The sequence below is a fragment of the Cyanistes caeruleus genome, chromosome 6, assembly GCF_971803275.1.
Source record: "Cyanistes caeruleus chromosome 6, bCyaCae1.hap1.1, whole genome shotgun sequence".
Classification (NCBI taxonomy): Eukaryota; Metazoa; Chordata; class Aves; order Passeriformes; family Paridae; genus Cyanistes; species Cyanistes caeruleus.
In genome coordinates this window covers 31,917,049-31,934,998 of record NC_141706.1, presented here as the reverse complement: position 1 = coordinate 31,934,998, position 17,950 = coordinate 31,917,049, and the positions used below count along the sequence as shown (strand labels likewise).

Sequence of the window (17,950 nt, the reverse complement as noted above, 5' to 3'; positions counted from 1 at the left end):
GGCACAGCGTGCTGCGGCACTTGCCAGGGGCACCGCTCTGCGCCACACAGGGGAACTACAGGGAGCAGGCAGGGAGCCCTGCGCTCGGCAGGGATGGGAAAGGGAGTCAAAGGCAGCAGGAAAGCCTGTCTCTTCCTCCTCGGAGCTGGTCCCAGCAGGCTGGTGGAGACTGAGCCCTGCTCTTACAGCACAGCAGCCCATCTGCTCATACCCACGCAGCTGTGACTGCCCCTTGATAACCCCCCATCACATCCACGCCTTACAGGCAGGGACCCTGGTTTGCTGGCAGCTACTCCCATGCTGAGAGCTGAGACAGCAAGGCAAAATGCTGCCTTCAGGTTCAAGTCCCTCCACTCTCATCTCCAGCATCACTTTACATTGGAGAGCCAGGACCAACAGCTGTAACCTCAAGGAACCTCAGTCCTGTATGCTAACAGCCCTGCAAAAATCAGGGAACTCTCACAAGAGCAAGATGAACCAGCTAAGTTCCACCATTAAAGCAAGGAGAGGTCTTTGTGCTGTCACAGAGAGTGGCCCCACCAAAGCAAGGGACAGTGGAGTCATTCCCAAACACATCAGCACAGGTCAGACACCCCAGGCTGCTGGGCTGGATGCATAATTGGGTCAGACAGACACAGCCATAGGTCCCAAAGGCCTTCCTGGCATCTGGATGTGCTTGTGCTGAGGAGCGTGCAGGAGGTCATGGGAAGACCAGGGCAAAGGTCTTTCCAGCTGTTTGAAAAGCTGCACTACACTGCGAGGCCCAGGCAGCTGGTCAGGAGGACATACTGAGGGTTTCCTCTTCAGGAAAGACCCAGAGAAGTGGAGACTAAATCCTTCTAGGGGTTGAACTCTATTAACAGAATGAAGAGAGGGACACCTCCAGAAGAGCTTCTCACCTGTCAGATGCCTCCAACTCCCAAGAGACACAAGACGGACAACTGAAGTGCGAGCTGAGGCAACACAAAATCCAAATGATCAGGAACAGCCAAGTACACCGTGGTGTAATGATGCCTTCTTGGTCTGCAGCAGCATTTGAAAGGGCAAATAGATGAGGCAATGAGCTCAAGTGACAACAAATGGCATTACAATTCCTCCACTACCATGACCCCAAATGACAGTTATTAATTTAGATTCCATTCATTGCCAATTATAGACAAACTGGTCCTGCAGAGTTTTGGATTGCATTTACAGTCTCAAATTTGGCTGTAGCATCAGTTACTGCACAGGCACCCTGAAACTCTTCATTGTAAACAGTTTATTTGTACCAACATCTGCATCTCCATGAACATGATGAATAATGCTGAAAAACACAGATCCCCAGCAGATTGTTGGCCTCTGTTGGAAAGTTCTTTCCATTGCAAGCCTGACTGGATATACTTCATGCTTATAGTTCTTTCTATTCCAAGAAGTAACTTTAGCCCTTAAAATAAGGAGTAATAGGATGAGGCCTTGCTGAAGGGTTTAATGAGAAATTTAAAAAAATATGTTGACTATTGACCATTTTTATCAATTCTTTCCTGTGAGCTTGGATATTCCTCTTTAAATAAAAATAAATTCTGTGACATGTCTTCTCCAGTCAATTTCTTACCCTCATGTGTACTTGTTCTCTTCATTGTATTTTCTTGCATTTTCTCAGGTCTGTAAGGCTAACTTCTCATTTGCAGAAATGTACTATATGACAAAGAAAAAAAATACCACCAAAAAACTCAAAAAAAACCCCACAAAAAAACCACTGAAACCAAACCAAAACCAAACTAACAAAAACCATAAAAAAACCCCCAACACCAAAAAACCTCCAATCAACTGATCAACCAACCACCAAACAAAAAACCAAACAAAAGAACCCCCACACATTTGCAACTATGTTATCTTCCATCTACTGCACTTGGAAGCCATAGACAGCTACTTGTTATGAGAATCTTATCTCTTTCTTTTTAAAAAGCCTCCTTCTCCTCTGACACTTCACTTGAAGGCAGATCTGCAAACCTGTTCTCATAGGACAGCCCTCCTGTTCAACTCCTCTAAAAGAAACAAAGGATAGACCCAGGCTTGGGGTACGGACTGGAGAAGACTTTTCTGGGGGATTAATCTCTCAGACCTCAGGTTTTTTTTCATTTTGTGCCATGACCAAATGTTAACCCCCCCTGGCTTCCTGCTCAGGATACATGTCGTAGAAAATAAAATCCCTTTGGTGCCTTTTCTGCACTCAGCAAGTCACAATCCCCTCTCACAAGCGATGACATTTCCTGCATACTGCTAAGACTAAAGGGAGAAATCTCTGAGTTGTCTGATCACTTGAACCAAAACCCAAATGCCTGCGCTGCCAAAACTTCCGCCTCAGAGCATACCACGTTCTCAGGTCCAATGCCAGGTGTCACCAAGAGCCCACCATGTCATTTCTGCTCCCTCTCTCTCCCTGTAACAAACTTGCAAAGCCAGTTTCTAGTTGACCTTGATTGGTTTATTTTAGTTTTACACTTTGTCTCTCACATACAGTTAAGAGTCTTGTACTGTTAGATTTCTACAAAAATATCAATTTTTCAAAAGCAAAAAAGAGGGAAAGATATATTTTAATATATAAAAGGAAAAAAGCTAAATCTGACATTTCATTATATTCTTAAAAACATTCCAGTCTATTTACAGATGTGTAAAAAAACAAAGAAAATCTCCAGGTCTCTTGGTCAAGCGAGAGCGTGCGCCTGGCAGGGGTTTCCTTGGTTCTCCTGTTTCCAGAATCTTCTCATTAGGTGTCATATTCTATGATTATTGCCTCAAATGACAGCATATGTAATTTTTTAAATGTTTGGGAGATTAAGGGAAGAGCAAAGAGTCAGCATTTAAATTCACAGCAAAATATTGTGCTGCAGACATGAGACAGTGAAACGGGCAAAACCCACGAGCATTTCAAACATGCTTTGTTGGCTGGTAGAACCCATCAAAGATCTTGGAACCACACCAAATGCCGCCTTTTACAGCCAGACTGGGGGGACTGTTCTTAGTTAACTTACTAATAACATTTAGGGACCAAAAGGTTTTGCTGTCATCTTGACATCTTTACATTTTTACTGCAGTAAAATTCTTTTACTGCCCAGTGCCAAACAGTAAATTCACATCCAGAAATTTTATGCTACCAGATAATAAACAGAACATCCTCAAAAATACAGCATTTCTTTTAGATCATACATGATCAGTTATCATGTTACCGACTTCTCTGTCCCACAGAGAGCACACAGTTCTGTGTGTGCTAATTAAAATTGGCTGTTTGGAACCATAAAAAAGTGAGGTGCAGAAACAAGGGCTAGTTGTTAGGCATTAATTAAATTAGGAATTTAAAAGTAATGACAGCACAAGTCTTGTTGCTGTTTCTTGCACAGGAGGAATGAAATCTATTGGCAAAACAAATGGCCACAAGTTAAAAAATAAGCAGCTTCAGCCTATTGGAAATGCTCAGAACCAGATTCCCAGGTAGAATAATAATTTAAGTCTGATATAGTACTAGTAAAATAATTTAGTTACTCCAGATTTCTACTAGTTTAAAATAAGGTTAAAATCCTTAATAATAAGCAATGTTTGTCTAAGTACTTACTGGGATTGTAAATCCCATTTCCTAAGGCAGTAACAACTGTAAGACCCTGCAGGACTCTCACAATGACCTAAACTCTCTTTTCTGAATCACTAATATGAGACTTGCATGAAATACTACAATAGTAAATATGCAAAAGGCAATAGAGAGTTGTTTGAAACTACTTTTAAACACACTGTTTAGAATGGCCAAGTGAAAAATCTTTTTTATGTAGTCTCTGGAGTAACTTTACACACACTAAGCTTGAAGGGCTTCTCTCCTCTGTGGCATAATATAAGTAATAAAAAGATGAGGAAACACCCAAGGTATGTCTATTCCCTGATGGATCTAACCTAGACAGGGATCCAGAAGATGCAGCGTACTGAACAGGGCAGATGGTTGTACAGACACTGCTCCCTCACTGTGGAAGAACATCACTCGCAACACCTGCACAACCTCAGTGCTGGAAGGATGAAATTCCTGGGTTACTGCATCACCAAAGATGGGGAATTTGGAGGGCAGAAGGTAATCCCAGCTGCTGTTGCTGGAACAGTTAAGACATGGAATTACATTCCTAAACATAAAAAAAAATGCACCATTGAAGTTCTGTGTAAGTTTCAATTTTCACGGCAACATTTTTTACCTTTTTGGAGCAGTTAAGAAGCCCCCCAAGCGCACCGTAACTTATATTTACAAACTTGATAGGAAAAGATTGTGTATACACTCATTAACAAATCATCTCTCCGAGGCTGAAAACTTCATTTGTCAAGAAAACTATGAAAACAGAAATTGTGTACAAAAATATAAATATCTTTACAGTCTGCAGGCCCCTCACAGTTCAACAGCTGAACAGTGAAGAACACCTACAGGTTATTGAGTAAGCAGTGGCAGAGAAGAATAAAAAATACATCTTGTGATTCAATACTGCCCTATTTCCCTGGTAATGAGCATTTTTGTTGACTTTTTTGCTATACACAGCTTGTGCAAATGCAGTGAGAAACCTCTGAGTACCTTTCCTGAATTTATAAAGAAATGAAAGGTTTGGAAAGCTATACACATATTTTCATATTTACATTCACATGTACACCTCGCTCACTTACGCCAGGCTACAAGACTCCTGAAAGCATTCTGCGTTTTCACAAAGCAATACCTGGTATTAACATTCCCAGCCACCACATACACCTTGAAGAATGACAGAAGGAAAGAAAACAGGACCTGGGAGAACACTTGAGCTACTTCAGCAATGTATTTAAAGATGTAGCAATAGGGTGCCCACATTTTCTTTCAACTCTCTGCAATTTTTCATTACAGATTTCCTAAGCATCAAAGGGGGAAGTATTTGTGTGGGGCCAGAAGGTGAGAGTGAGGACAGTATTATTAAAGTTAACATACTGTCCTCCTTCTAATTACATTGGGAAATGTATTTTTCTTCCACAAGCAGTGAGAGCTATAAATGTTTATTAAAATTTTCTGCATAAGCATAAGCTCTTAGAAAGTTTCTGCTAGAGAACTATCTAGCACCAAAGAAAAAGCCTTTTCACTTCAGCCCTCTGCTGAATCTGAGATCTCAGTCTCAGATTTCCCTTCTGCTGCTCTAGGTATCAACTTTGAGAGTAACTACAACCTGATTTCTGCATATTTATCATATTCTTCAAATATTAAAACAAGCAAATGTGAACAATGCCATTTCTGCATAGATAATTTGCCTGGTACAAAAACAAATAATCCATATTTTTTCCCCCAACAAGACAGCTGCCTCCCTACTGGGGAGAGAAAAAAAAAAATCTCCTTTCAACAGCCTCAGTTTCTCAGTCCCTTGACAAACTATTTCTGTGAAGAACCCAATTTTGGAAGGATACCATGTGCCCAGCAATGGTTATAGATCGTCTCTGCTGTCTTGAGAAGGGGAAGGAGAACACCCAGAATACAACAGTGAGGTAAAAATACATCAACATGCTTAAAGTTTCCTAACACTTATTTGACAATTTGGGGCCTGCCCCTCAGATGAACACAGTGCTGATGCTATACAGAAAACAAGTATTGCAGACAAAGGAGGCTGCTGAACAATGACACTGGCTCACACTGCTCTAGATCTCTGTTCCAGTCTGATAAAAAAATATCTGCACTTATTTGCCTGCTGAATTTGAAGGCAAGGTCCCAGTAGTATTCAACTTTGCAACCACAGGTGCTAATGTGGGCATTACTTTGTTATCCTGTCCTTCTTGAAGAGTTGCAGGTAATGAATTTTTTGCCCCACTAGGTGCCAGTTTTGCAACTACAGGTGCCAGTAAGGGCATCACTTTATTACTCTGCCCTTCTGAGTCCACTGGCAGACTTGCCACTTTTAAACCAAGTGGTGCCAGCTTGGGCATGGGCCTCCATGACGCGTCAGCATTACTGGCTTCTGGATTAGTCTTCATCTGCAAAACTGGTGGAGTCACACTAGCAGCATCTGACAAGGTTGTTACTGTTTTGCCATTCCCACCACTGGTTACAGACAGATTGGAAAGTGGATTCTTCATTTCAGTACCTATCACTATCTTTAAGACATCTGTTTCAGATGAAGGTTCCCCGGAGTTCTTGTCCCCATCACTAAGGTCATCATCTTCCAGGTGCAGCAGAAGGGGGCTTAAAGAGCCACCACTCTCTGGAACTTCAGAAAGGTCCTTGAAACTGCTTCCCAAATGGCCAAACTGGAAGGAAGAGCCATCTGCAGTGGAGAGATCACTGGCTGTTCCTCGACAGGCTTCTGCATCTTTATGAGAGAAATCTGAGCTGAGGGCACCAGGCAGCTCTGACATGGCTGAGGCATCGTCATTCAGCTGCTGGTTGAGGAAGGCGATTTCATTGAGCAGAGAAGTGAGGGTTTCATCAGTGTCATCACTCTCCTCAATGCTGCTCAGTATCTCACTTGTATCCAGGTCTGCTTCCTCCATTGCCGACGCTACTTTCCTCAATTCCATTTCTATCCTGGAATCTTTGATCTGCAGCTTGCGGAATGATAATTCTTTGGATTTTAATCTTTCCCCTCCAGAATCACCATCTTTCCTCCTGGCTTGGTTTCCTACAAACTCACCAATGCAGAGCTTTTTGCTGAACGACTCTGGAGGTTCCTTTGTACGTGATATGTTCCAGAGTTGTGGAAGGGCATCTTTATTTTCAAAGAAAACTTTTGTTGGACCTGTGGTATTTCTTCCATCTCCGCCACTGTCTCCCAGACCTGGTTTGGCTTTTTCTTCTGAAAGGATGTTGCCACTATTGGTAGTTTCAAGGGGTGCTACAGCCAAGGATTGCTCAGAAGCTGGACTGCCCGCAGCTGCTGTTGCATTAGAGTTTTTGTTTCGGTTCAGGTTTAGATTCATGCCTGCTTCCGCAGCCAGTGATGTTACATTAACAATCTTTGGCATCATGAATGAATCTTCGCTTTCTGCAAAACCACACAAAGCAGCATCCATCAGGATATGTGTTAACTGTGAGGTAATTCCTAACTAAGTATAATTTGCTCACTTTCAGGTCTTCCTCAAATAAAGTTCAATTTAAACTGCTTACACAGTTCTGGTCAACTGAAGCTTTAACACACCAATAGCTTAATTTTCAACTTGTAGAACAAGAGCAAGCTGCTTTAACACACCAATAGCTTAATTTTCAACTTGTAGAACAAGAGCAAGCTCCAGTGCAACCAGCTGCAACACTTGCAGTTCAGATGGTGATGCACAAGGCAAACAAAATGAGAATTTTCCCTCTTACTGTTTTTTTTAAGCTTTGTTTTTATGACCAGTACTGCTTTTGTGCTCTACAGACACATTCCAAATGATTACTTATAAATGATTACTTATTTTCTGCCTCCAAGCCATTCCTGGTTAATAGCACTCAGATTTTTCCCAGCCCTAAATCTGAAGTGAGCTTTCCTTCTTCATTATGACCAAATGACTACAAGGAAGCAGAAAGTGATTGGCTTGCCTCTAGCACAACAGATGGCAAGCAGAACCCTGCTGGCAGGAACCACCCCACACCTAGATCCAATGTACAGCACAAGGTCCTGAAAAACAGCCCTCCTCCCATGGGCAGCAGAGCTGGCAGGGTATGGGAAGGGGTTGTGCCACAGTAAGAGCCTGGATATTACAGGCAAAAATTTTCAGCAGCTCCAGCACCACTCTGAACTGAAGGTTCCCCTGGAGGATGCATTACATCACAGACACATCTCAGTATTCACTCATCCTGACTTTCCTGAGGGCAAGCAGGCCCAGTCAGATGAAGGAAAAATTAAAAAGCTCTAATCTATAATCTCCTCGAGGCCCCTCTAAACTTTTCAAAACATTTAATAGTGATTTTCTTTGAATTCCCAGACTGTAACACCTATCATTACTTCCTAGTGAGAAAACAATTTACCTTCAGTTTCACAGGGATAGTGCTCCCCGCACGCAAGCACAAAGATCCATGAAAAACAAAGAGCTTACCTGAATGGGGTGCTGTAGCTGATACCACTGTTGAGGGCACTGGATTTTCAGCAACAGTTGACAGTGTAATAGGAATGGTAGAGTTAGCAAGGATTCCTTTTACTTGGACAGGAACTGTTGATCCTGGCAGTTGAATCATCACAGAAGTAATACCTTAACCAAGAAAAGCAAAACAGAGGATGAAGTGGAAACAAAAGCCTTTCAGATACTCAGATACAGTACTTTCAGATACTTCAGATACTCCTGGAAAACAGGAGGTGGATACTTCAAGGCAAGACTTCACATTATAATAACACCTTAAAGTAGTAAAAACAGAAATGCAGACTGCTTATGTGATTAGGAATTCTTCCCTATGTTTCCCTAATTAATGAATAGCAAAATTTTAACACATTCTACTTAACCTGTTGATAAACTGACAGTTTGAGTTAATGACATGTAATCTCTCTTATCAGAGTCAAATTCTACCTCAGTCAAATTGTAAAAAACTCCTAAGCATTAAAGCAAAATTTATTCACTTCATAAACTGCTCTGCACATCTACAAACAGCATTATACTGATGAACATCATCCCATGTGATCCTACCTGGCTGTGTTGTCATGGCAGTACCAACCCCTCGAGGCTTTAATTCAGCCTGCAACAGTGTGGAAGGAACAGCTGCCACCTGCCCTGGGACCAGGGGGCTCTTCAGAGTAAGCACCTGCCCCTGTGGAGTCATCACTACACTTGCAGCCGTGAGTGTGAGAGAGGCTGAGGAGTCCTCTGCAAGGAAAGAAGTATGTAAAACACTCATTTATTCTGGCACAGCACCCGGCAAGCCAGCATTAGGTACAGCTCTGGAAGGAGTTATTCTTTTGGTCCTTCCTACACTTATGATGGTCTCCATAAATGTTGAACAATTCTCTACAGGTTCTCAGCCACAAAAAAACTCTAGGTATCAGATAACTCTGTCAGCCATTTAATTTTAGAGCAAACTTCCACCATGTTGAGAGCTAGCATTTTGAGGAGGGAGACTTTAAAGAGTCTGTTCTAGCAACCCCAGCATGCTGGGGATTGAACTTTGGGTTTTGAGTCAACAGAAAAAGAACCACCTTCATCTCTTCACTGCTGGATTGCAGTGAAACTCCCTGAGATCAAAGGACAACTTAGTAAGAATTTACTTCCCATCATTCCGAAACTCCGAAGTCACATTCACCTGAAGATCTCAGTCGTACTGGTCTCATCCTTACTGAAAACAAGTGGCTCCACACCTATCATATGGACATTTCCCGGTCCTGTGCACAATTCTGTTTCAGGAGTGAGGCTGCCTGCACAAGCCAGCTGGCATTTTGCCCTCCCACAGGGTGCAGCTTCAATGGCTGTCTCCCCTTGATGCACCACTTGTAGCCCACCTGTGGCCCGGCCTCCTCTCCTGGCAAGTATCAATGGCTTGCCCCTTCTGTTTGTCATCACTATTGGGGCTGGCTCTCTGGGGGCAGCAGAGGATCCTTCTTGCTGGGTGCTAGCAGTGGAGGGTGCAGCTGATTTCTGTGGCTCAGGTTCTTTCTTCTTTTTTTGTGCTTCTATTGCTTTTTGTTTAGCATAAATATATTCCAGCTTCTTCAGGACAACCTCTTCTGTCTTTCCTACAGAAAAATTATCAGAGAGTCAGCCTATCTTCAAACTCTTTCCAAAACTAAAATGCTGAAAGTAGAACTAGTAATATGTTAAGCTGACATTATTCAATTACCATAAAAGAGATAATCTCCATCCCCACCAAGTAAATGGAATACTTAATATCAGAGGGAAGCATTTACCTATTTATTTCAAATGTTTTTTTTCCCCTTCAGAAACATTCACACATTTTAGAATTTATCTGCCATTTTGATAAGCAGAAATTAGCCTGGAAAAGCACAGGCTCTTGCTGAACAAGAGTTGAAAACACACACAACTATGAAAAAATCCTCCCATGTCTCCTAATGATTAACATACGACTACTGGACAAAATGTTACCTTTACCAGGAATGAAATTTCTTGGACTAATGAACCCTGTTACTCAAATGACACTTGAATGTAAACTCACATATAGTTTACCATTGCCATGAAATTCTAACCCTGGACAAACACACAGATTTTATAAGTAATTTATTTTCTGCATACACATTTTATGTGTTTAATATGATAATAATAATATGAAATACACAGTTTAATACGATCTCAGTTAATGTGACTTTACTGGCTTGTTTTCTGCTTAGTGTTTATGTTCTAACATTATGGTATATTTTTAATTAAGTCTATATTTAATCAACTATCCTGTGAGAGTACCTTTTCCTCATCAAATTTGAGGTCTTCACTAGGAATACAGAAGATCAGGTAACTACTTTGTGAAGTTATTTGCTTTCATTCTCTGCTCAAAAGGCCTCTCATACATTTCTAGATTACTAGACTTCACTACAACGCTTTTTACTTATTATAAATCAAATACCTTATGTATGCATGAATGGATTAATGTAAATACAAAAGATTTAAGTGTCTTTCATTTCTACTTTACAGGTATTCCCCCTGTTTATATTCCCAGACTGTAAGAAGATTAGAAGAATATTTTGTTTGTTCACATGTTTTGACACTGGTGAAAATGTCACTGCTTTCCTACACCTCCAAATGAGACAGAAAGACACAAGTAAGTACAAGATGAAATGTATGGATGAGCAGCAGTTTAGAATCTACTGCAGTTTTGTTCTGTGTACATAGCTGACACCTTCTAGCCTCCAGGAGCACTGGTTCTTGGGAAAGTAGCACAAGGGGTCATTTGCAAAGCTCTGCAAGTAGTCAGAGGTTTCGGTCCTGACCAGAGCTGTGTGTGACTGTGAAGGGCTGAGCAGAAAAGGTGTTTCAGGAAGTGACCAGTGACAGAATGAAGTGACACCATCACCCCACCCTTCCAAAGGAACCAAAGCCTGTGGCTCCCAGCACACAAAGCGTTCTACACTTCCTTTAGGCATGAAGGAAAACAAAAGCCATTTTTAACAGCATGATGAGCCTATCATTGAGTCAGAGCTTAGCACAACTTTGGCATTATGAGTCTGAATTTTATGTGAACCAACAGCACATCTGGATCCACCAATTACTCCACACATTCTCATTCCTAAAAACCTTTTCTTTCATTATCGCAGCTAGTTTACATCCAAAATCAGTCTCACCTGAAAGCGTGGATACTTTTCGAATCAGACCATCCCGTTTGCGTGTCAGTAACGTCTTCTGTCCAATAAACTTATCTGCCTGATCTGTCAGTCCTTGGATTTCTTCAAAAGCCTAAAATAGTATTGGGGAATTGATTTATAAATCAGTCACACACAAAATAATAATTTTCCTTCTCAGAAACATTTACAAAATTAATTTTCAAATTTCTGTAATCCTGAGAAAATAGGATCGAGAGAAAACATGTGAAGTACCATGAACACCAGCTTTCGCTAAATGCTGGTTGAAGAGTGATAAACATCTTGTTTGTCCCTCTCAGTAATTTTTAAGAAAAGGTCAGCAATTTTTAAGAAAAACCCCAAGCTTTTATCTCCCAGTTTCTAGGTACAGCTGAAAAGCATAATTACATATCTACCACTCATGTTTAGTTTCCTGTCATTTACATCTTTACAATTAAGCTTTTAACGCCTGCTTTAATGCCTAATGGAATGCTATCTTCTCAAGCATTAAAAAAGTAAGCCTTCAATGGATTTAAAGATTTCCTTATGTACACAGTAAACCACTAAAGAATTAAGACATAATGTTCCATGTTTCACAAAGAATACAAGGGGAGAACCAATCCAAAAATATATGTTCACGTCATCAAGACTAAGCTTTTCAGAATACAGATTCTTTCAGGTATTGTTTTGTTCTAGAGAGTCCTGCAGAGAGGACAGACGGCCCCTCTACACTGGGACTCACTCTGAAGAGCTGATACTAGCGTAATTATTCTGTCCAGATTAAATGATTGTCCTCCTCACTTAAGCTCCAAAATACCCACCTGCTTGAGAATGTAGCATTTGGAGACCTTGGGAAGGTTCAGCAGCCCCAAAACTCTCTTCAGCTTGTCAAAGAGACCTCTCATTTCATTACGTCGTCGACGCTCATTTGCTGTGTGTGTCTGGCGGTAATGAGCAAAGGCTTCTGCCTGGGACTTCAGCTTTCTTTTCCAGGTTTGATGCTTCTGCTGGAGGAGTAACCAGATTGACCAGTTTAAGTTAAGAAGGCAATGTAATGGCAGACAATGCTCAAATGCACGTGAGATTTACAGCCTTTCTACAGACACCTGAAGATTCCACGCCATGCTATCCTGCTATAATGTCTTCCTGAAAGCTCAGAATCAGAAGCACACACAGTAAGAAATGAAATGCTGACCAAAGAAGTGACCAACATAATCACATCAACCCTAATGGAAAAGAGCATGAGTTTCTTCAGTTCATAAGAATTGTATTTTTTACAACACAAGGCTACTTAGATAAAATCACAGCATTACAGCAAAATCACGTAAGTTTGAGCCAAGTATTTTTTGCTTGCTTGTCAAGAAAGTCTACTAATGAATGAAATAATTACATCAAAACAAGAGACTTGAATATTTTCCCTGGAGTTAAACTAGTTTGATTTCTGTTTTCTTTCATAGGTTCATATGGGTTGGTGCCAAAAAGACATTGTAAGTCAGAATGTGAAAGATGACATTGTCAGTTATCACCCCAGACATCCACCAACAAACAGAAAAGAGCCTCTGGTTTTGAATTTGCTTAAGCTTCTAAAAAGACTGCCAGACAATAAGCAAAATTACTGATCTCCACAGATTTAAAAGTTTGTTATGTCATTTGTTACTCTTCCAGGTTTTGTACAACTATGCTATTTATTTAATGGGCAAGTAATTAACGCAGTTGTTTTAGATAATTTTAGGTCTGCTTCAAAACCCAGAGCATCAGCAGGAAGACTCCTCAGATTTAGTGATACTATTTCTGAGCCTGCTGGCCTAGGAGGAATCTGAAGACTTGTCTCCTGAAATCTGTCTCTTGAGAGCCATTTTGCCCTCACAGGCAGACTTGAGCACCGTACAGCTGCAATTGCTCCTGCGTTGGTCGTGGGTTCCTGTCAAGCAAGGGCCTTACAATGGAAATTCAAGGGCAGAGAGAAGGACACATGGAAAAGGTAAGGCAGACAGAGCATCCTGGACCCCACCCCTGTCTCAGACAAAGGCATACATCCCACTCTGCTCTCATAGCTCAGACAGACACCCGGTTCCCACCGCACTCAAAGCCCCACCCCACCACAGCAGGAAGCTCTAGAGCTGATGTCAAGTTATGGACAGTTATGGACAGAGAAACTGGCTTCAGAGCCACCTGAAAATACAGCACGAGATTCTGAAGGACTGCAGTGAGTTTTGGTTTGAAAGGATTCTGTGATATCTTTAACTTGCCTAAACACATATTTAAATTTCTGGATTCAGAAATCCTTTATCCAATGCTGTGCTCATATAATTCTACACACTTCAACACATGAAAATTTTGCTCATTGATTATTTTAAGTGTGTTGTAAAAATTATTCATGCCAAGAATACAAAACCTAAGCAAACACAGTCATAAATAAAAAGCAGATCTTCATCCCATAGCTAAACCTGAATCTGAAGCCCACTGATGCCAGCACCAGCACTTTTGCCTTAAGGAGATTTGGACAGAGCAAATCCCTCCCCGCCACCCCCAGCACATTTGGTTTCTTGCATTTAATCACAAGTACCTGCAAGGCAGATAAATCACATTAAGAGCTGCATGTGAGATGAAAGTTTATCTTTAAAATGGAGATGTGATACTAAAAGGAAAGAGGAGAGCAAACATATACCTTTGAATGTTTTTCTGATAATGTTTCATCCGAAGAATTAGGAAGATGGTATCTGGAAGAAAGGTAAAAAGTTTTTCCCAATGCTACTCATCTCATACACTCTATCCTCATTAATTACATTCCAACAGTCTAGAATTGCTCGTTTTTATGCCTTGAAATTAACTTTTCTTGTGTAACTGCATAAAAACAGGATACTGTTTTCTCAAGAAAGTGAACTATCTCCAATGCCATCGTCCTGGAAGTAACTGAGCTGCTCTGAGAGCTGTGAAATTATCTCAGAGGGCAAAAGACAAACTATTTCACTATATGCCAAAGAGAATAAATTCAGCTTGTGACTGCTAGCTGCATAAAGTATCTTTTTAAATTATGCTTTGGTTCTGTTTTTAATAAACACAGATCTAATACAGATGGCAGAGCAATCCTTCCTCCACCAAGAACCAGCAAGCAAAATCCTCACATTTATTACTATATCCTAATATATAGTAATAGCAGCTTCCTCATATCTCAGGAGCTGCAACCAAACAAAGAAAACACACATTTTAAAATTATTTTTTATAAAATATGACATCTGTTTTTCTCTCTCACTGAAAGATCTTCAAAATTTAAAGCCAAGTCACTACCCAAGGATAAAAGTTGAGCTGTTATCCTTAAAGGGGAGAAAAAAAGAGGTAACTATCTGGTAGATATATCACCAAACAGTTTTTTCAAAGTTTCTAAAAAAAAAAAAAAATCTTCAAACAAAGAGAACTATCGATGCAACGTTTCCCATTCTTTTGTCTGAATAAACTGAAAACAGCAATGACTATCATTACATTCCTCAAGTAAGCCATGTTTTTATTTTGCCTTTGTCATTATAAATGCAAGGGCAGCAACAGTAACAAAAACAAACCAACCAAAAAGTTTAGGCCAAGCTATCCAACCATGGCAGACTATATGTCAATAAAAAAAGTACTTTCTTCGCTGGGGCAATGGTCCCAAAGACAAACCTTTCATTTACAGGGTCAGGGATTAACCTAATGACCATTCCTGCCCAGAAGTCCACCAGCAAGAATAAACAAAGCTTGCAAAATCACATTTAAAACAAAGACAACCCTCTGCTAATTTTCAGTTTGCAGGAAGGGAGGCCATTCACTCATTAATTTTGTATTACAAGATACATACCCATAAACAAATTAATTAGAGGGGAAAAAGAAAAAGACTAAGACACCTTGAAACTACTCTTGGTGCTGCCAGCACCACCCTCACAGCCACTGGGAAGCACCAGTGCTGAGGAAGGCATGACAGAAGCCTTGCCTTGTCATTACATGACACCTGTTGTTTAAAGGGATCACTCAACGCCAGCCCAGCAGTAGGATACACAACTGCGTGCAGTGCTCTCCAGGGGTGCTTACTTCTGGTCGGAGGGTTCGATATGAGCAGCTGTGGCCTTCAGACGGGCAATGTTAATCTTCTCTGAAAGCTCCTCCACGGTCTCAATGTCCACCTGCTCGTCATCCTCTCTGTATTCGCACGCATCCTGGAACAGGTTTTGTTTTGTTTTTTTAAAATGAGTATCTACGTGGCAACAGCGCTCAGGCCAAAGCAGTTTCACTTCAGTCTCAAAAGAGATTACATTATAACATTTAAAACCATCAGGGAATCAACATCTCCAGCTACACCAGCCAATAAACACTGCAAAGCACGACGTTACTTTAACTGTCACCTCCAGGAATTCCTCCCACTAGCAACTCTGGAAAATGCATTTTGGTAAGTGCAGAACCCATCTCTGTAGTTTATGCTTTTATTATGGGTGAGAGAAAAGCTTTCACAGGGCAGAGTTTTCCTGCCTCTGTTTTCAAGTAAGATTAAACTGCCTTTACAAGCTACTACCACAGACTCTTGCTAATTGACTTTTTTTTTTTTTTTTTAACAAAATCTGAAATAGTTATCACTGTAGTAATGGTCTTTCACACCTAAGACAGCGAAAGCCAGAACATCATACAGTCAGGCCTCTTTGGATCATATAATAAACTGCTTACATGATGAAGAATAAGATTTTGTCTCTTTCCAAACTGCTGCCAAATCGTTATTTTAAGTATTTATTATATTCTGAAGAGTATTTTTTCTCCATGCTTGCCTGACCAAAAAAAACTTGCTACTTCTGAAGAGAGAGATAAGGAACAACTGCAGTTCTGTAGCAATGACTAGAGTTAAACATCAGTCTTGTAGCCATCTGTAAGTCCACGTGATATCCCCTCTCCCAAGAAGACATGCCCATTCAACCAATTGTTTAGTATTACAGTTTTTAGTGAAGTTTTTTATATTATAATCTTTGGTCTGATTATACAACTAAGAACTCTTTCACCTTAGGCAAGAAAATGTAATTACACTTCCATTCTCTACTCTATTTCATTTAGTTCCCTGAACTACCCTAAGCAAAAACTATTCCAACGAAGATACTATTTAAATCACAGAACTACTGAACAGATATTGCCATTATGTTTAAAATACTGCATGTACAAGAGGTAGAGGCAACATTGATCCATTTTTTTTATACAAAGAGCATTTCACATTCTTGCCTGCTCTCCTGGGTTATTCATAAATCCGCCTTGATGATGAAAGCCTCCTGATACTTTCTCTAAGCTTTTCCACTTGATACAGTAACATTTCTGTAACCCTTATGTGCAAGAGATGCATACTGATTTTGTTCAGTGGTCAGAACTACCCTGTCTAAACTACATTTGGACATCATTACATTGCAGGAAACATAGGCAGGGTAGTCCAAAAAAAGATGCTACAATCCAGAGAGTAAGGGAATTAACTTACCACAGAAATATGTCATAAAATTTTACAGTGCTGTTAAGTTATACTGGGCTAATCAGAGTGTTGATAGCAACTATCCAGGCTAGAGCAGCTCTAGAATTGAAATGTTCTGCAAGCTATCATGTAAGAAAAAAGGTATTCAAAACCGAGTATGTGGTATCTTTTTTCATGGAAGATGGACAAAAAAGTCCAGAAGTAAAAAACTCAGCTGCCCACCAAGAACTTAACATCTTTAGGTTTACACATTCTGAATGTGGACATATGAAAAGCAGAATTAATTCATTTTTTCATTCTTACATCTAGTAACAAGGGGAAAAATGCTTCGGGTTGGTAAATCTTTTCCCTCTACCCCTGAATTCCTAGCAACAAGAAAAATAGCACAATCATGAAGATCACCAGAAGTAGTTCTGACAATAAGAGCAGCTATTCCTATAGAAGTACTGCCAACCTGCCACAGGCTGAACCTTCATCCATAGCCCAGCATGATTCTTTGAATATGCTTGTGGAAGCCCTACCCTTCTAGCATCAGTCAAATCCATACTACTTTCAGTCTTTCCAAATTACTTCCTGTAGCTATGGAAATTCTAAATGCCTTTGAGTAAGGGTAAAATACCTTATCAAATGAAGACACAAGAGGAGCAATACCACCCTACAACAAAGTTCTGAAGTTGTCATGGAAATGACAGCACTTTTCCCTCTCTGCGTTTCAATGCTTGTTTCTAAGCCCTCTCCTCTGATTTTTGTCTGTTCCTGGCAGCCTAAACTGCTATTGTTGACACCTAGCAAATTGTCTGATGGTACAGGATCCTCGGTAACAGTTCTGAGGAAGGAGGTTAGACAGCAGTGGATGTCATTACACATTACCCAAGTATATGTGTCATTTCGGGAGCTGCCTTCTATGTTACAGTGTCTGCAGGTTTCACACATGTTCTGAACTAAAAGCAAGAGATTGTTAGAACTCATATTGTCCAAAAAATATATCACTTGCACTTTTTATTAAACTTACCATTTTATGATAATTGATAACAGTCCTTATAATTTCAATTTCTGGCTCAGAAAAAGAGTGACTGAAAAACACTTTTGAAGAACACCTACAATACAGTATCTTGCCAGATACAGAAGCTGTGTTTAGACTAGTAAGCTGAACCCTGGAACTCATATCACAACCAACCCCTGGCATGGTTCTGGATTAAGCCAACAAGGACTCATGAACAATTAGGAGCCACAGTCAGTGACGTAGCGCAGGCCAAGCACTCCTTCCCAGCAGGAACTCCGTGTGCAATCA

At 40.6% G+C, this 17,950-nt stretch overlaps 1 protein-coding gene across 10 annotated transcripts in view; it reads right to left on the bottom strand.

Moving 5' to 3' along the window:
• Positions 1 to 2,442: 2,442 nt before the first annotated feature.
• Positions 2,443 to 17,950, bottom strand: part of MGA (MAX dimerization protein MGA) — a 60,689-nt gene continuing 45,181 nt past the window's right edge. For 7 of the 10 annotated variants that reach the window (XM_086894227.1, XM_086894233.1, XM_086894228.1 and 4 more), the window contains 8 exons: positions 15,255 to 15,379; positions 13,864 to 13,915; positions 12,017 to 12,202; positions 11,199 to 11,310; positions 9,411 to 9,644; positions 8,605 to 8,781; positions 8,023 to 8,175; positions 2,443 to 6,992 (listed from right to left, as the gene is read on the bottom strand). In XM_086894227.1, the coding sequence (XP_086750353.1) occupies positions 5,692 to 6,992; positions 8,023 to 8,175; positions 8,605 to 8,781; positions 9,411 to 9,644; positions 11,199 to 11,310; positions 12,017 to 12,202; positions 13,864 to 13,915; positions 15,255 to 15,379 (2,340 nt within the window). In that variant the 3' untranslated portion in view covers positions 2,443 to 5,691. The remainder of the gene's footprint in view (positions 6,993 to 8,022; positions 8,176 to 8,604; positions 8,782 to 9,410; positions 9,645 to 11,198; positions 11,311 to 12,016; positions 12,203 to 13,863; positions 13,916 to 15,254; positions 15,380 to 17,950) is intronic. The other 3 variants (XM_086894229.1, XM_086894234.1, XM_086894235.1) reach the window with 1 other exon arrangement.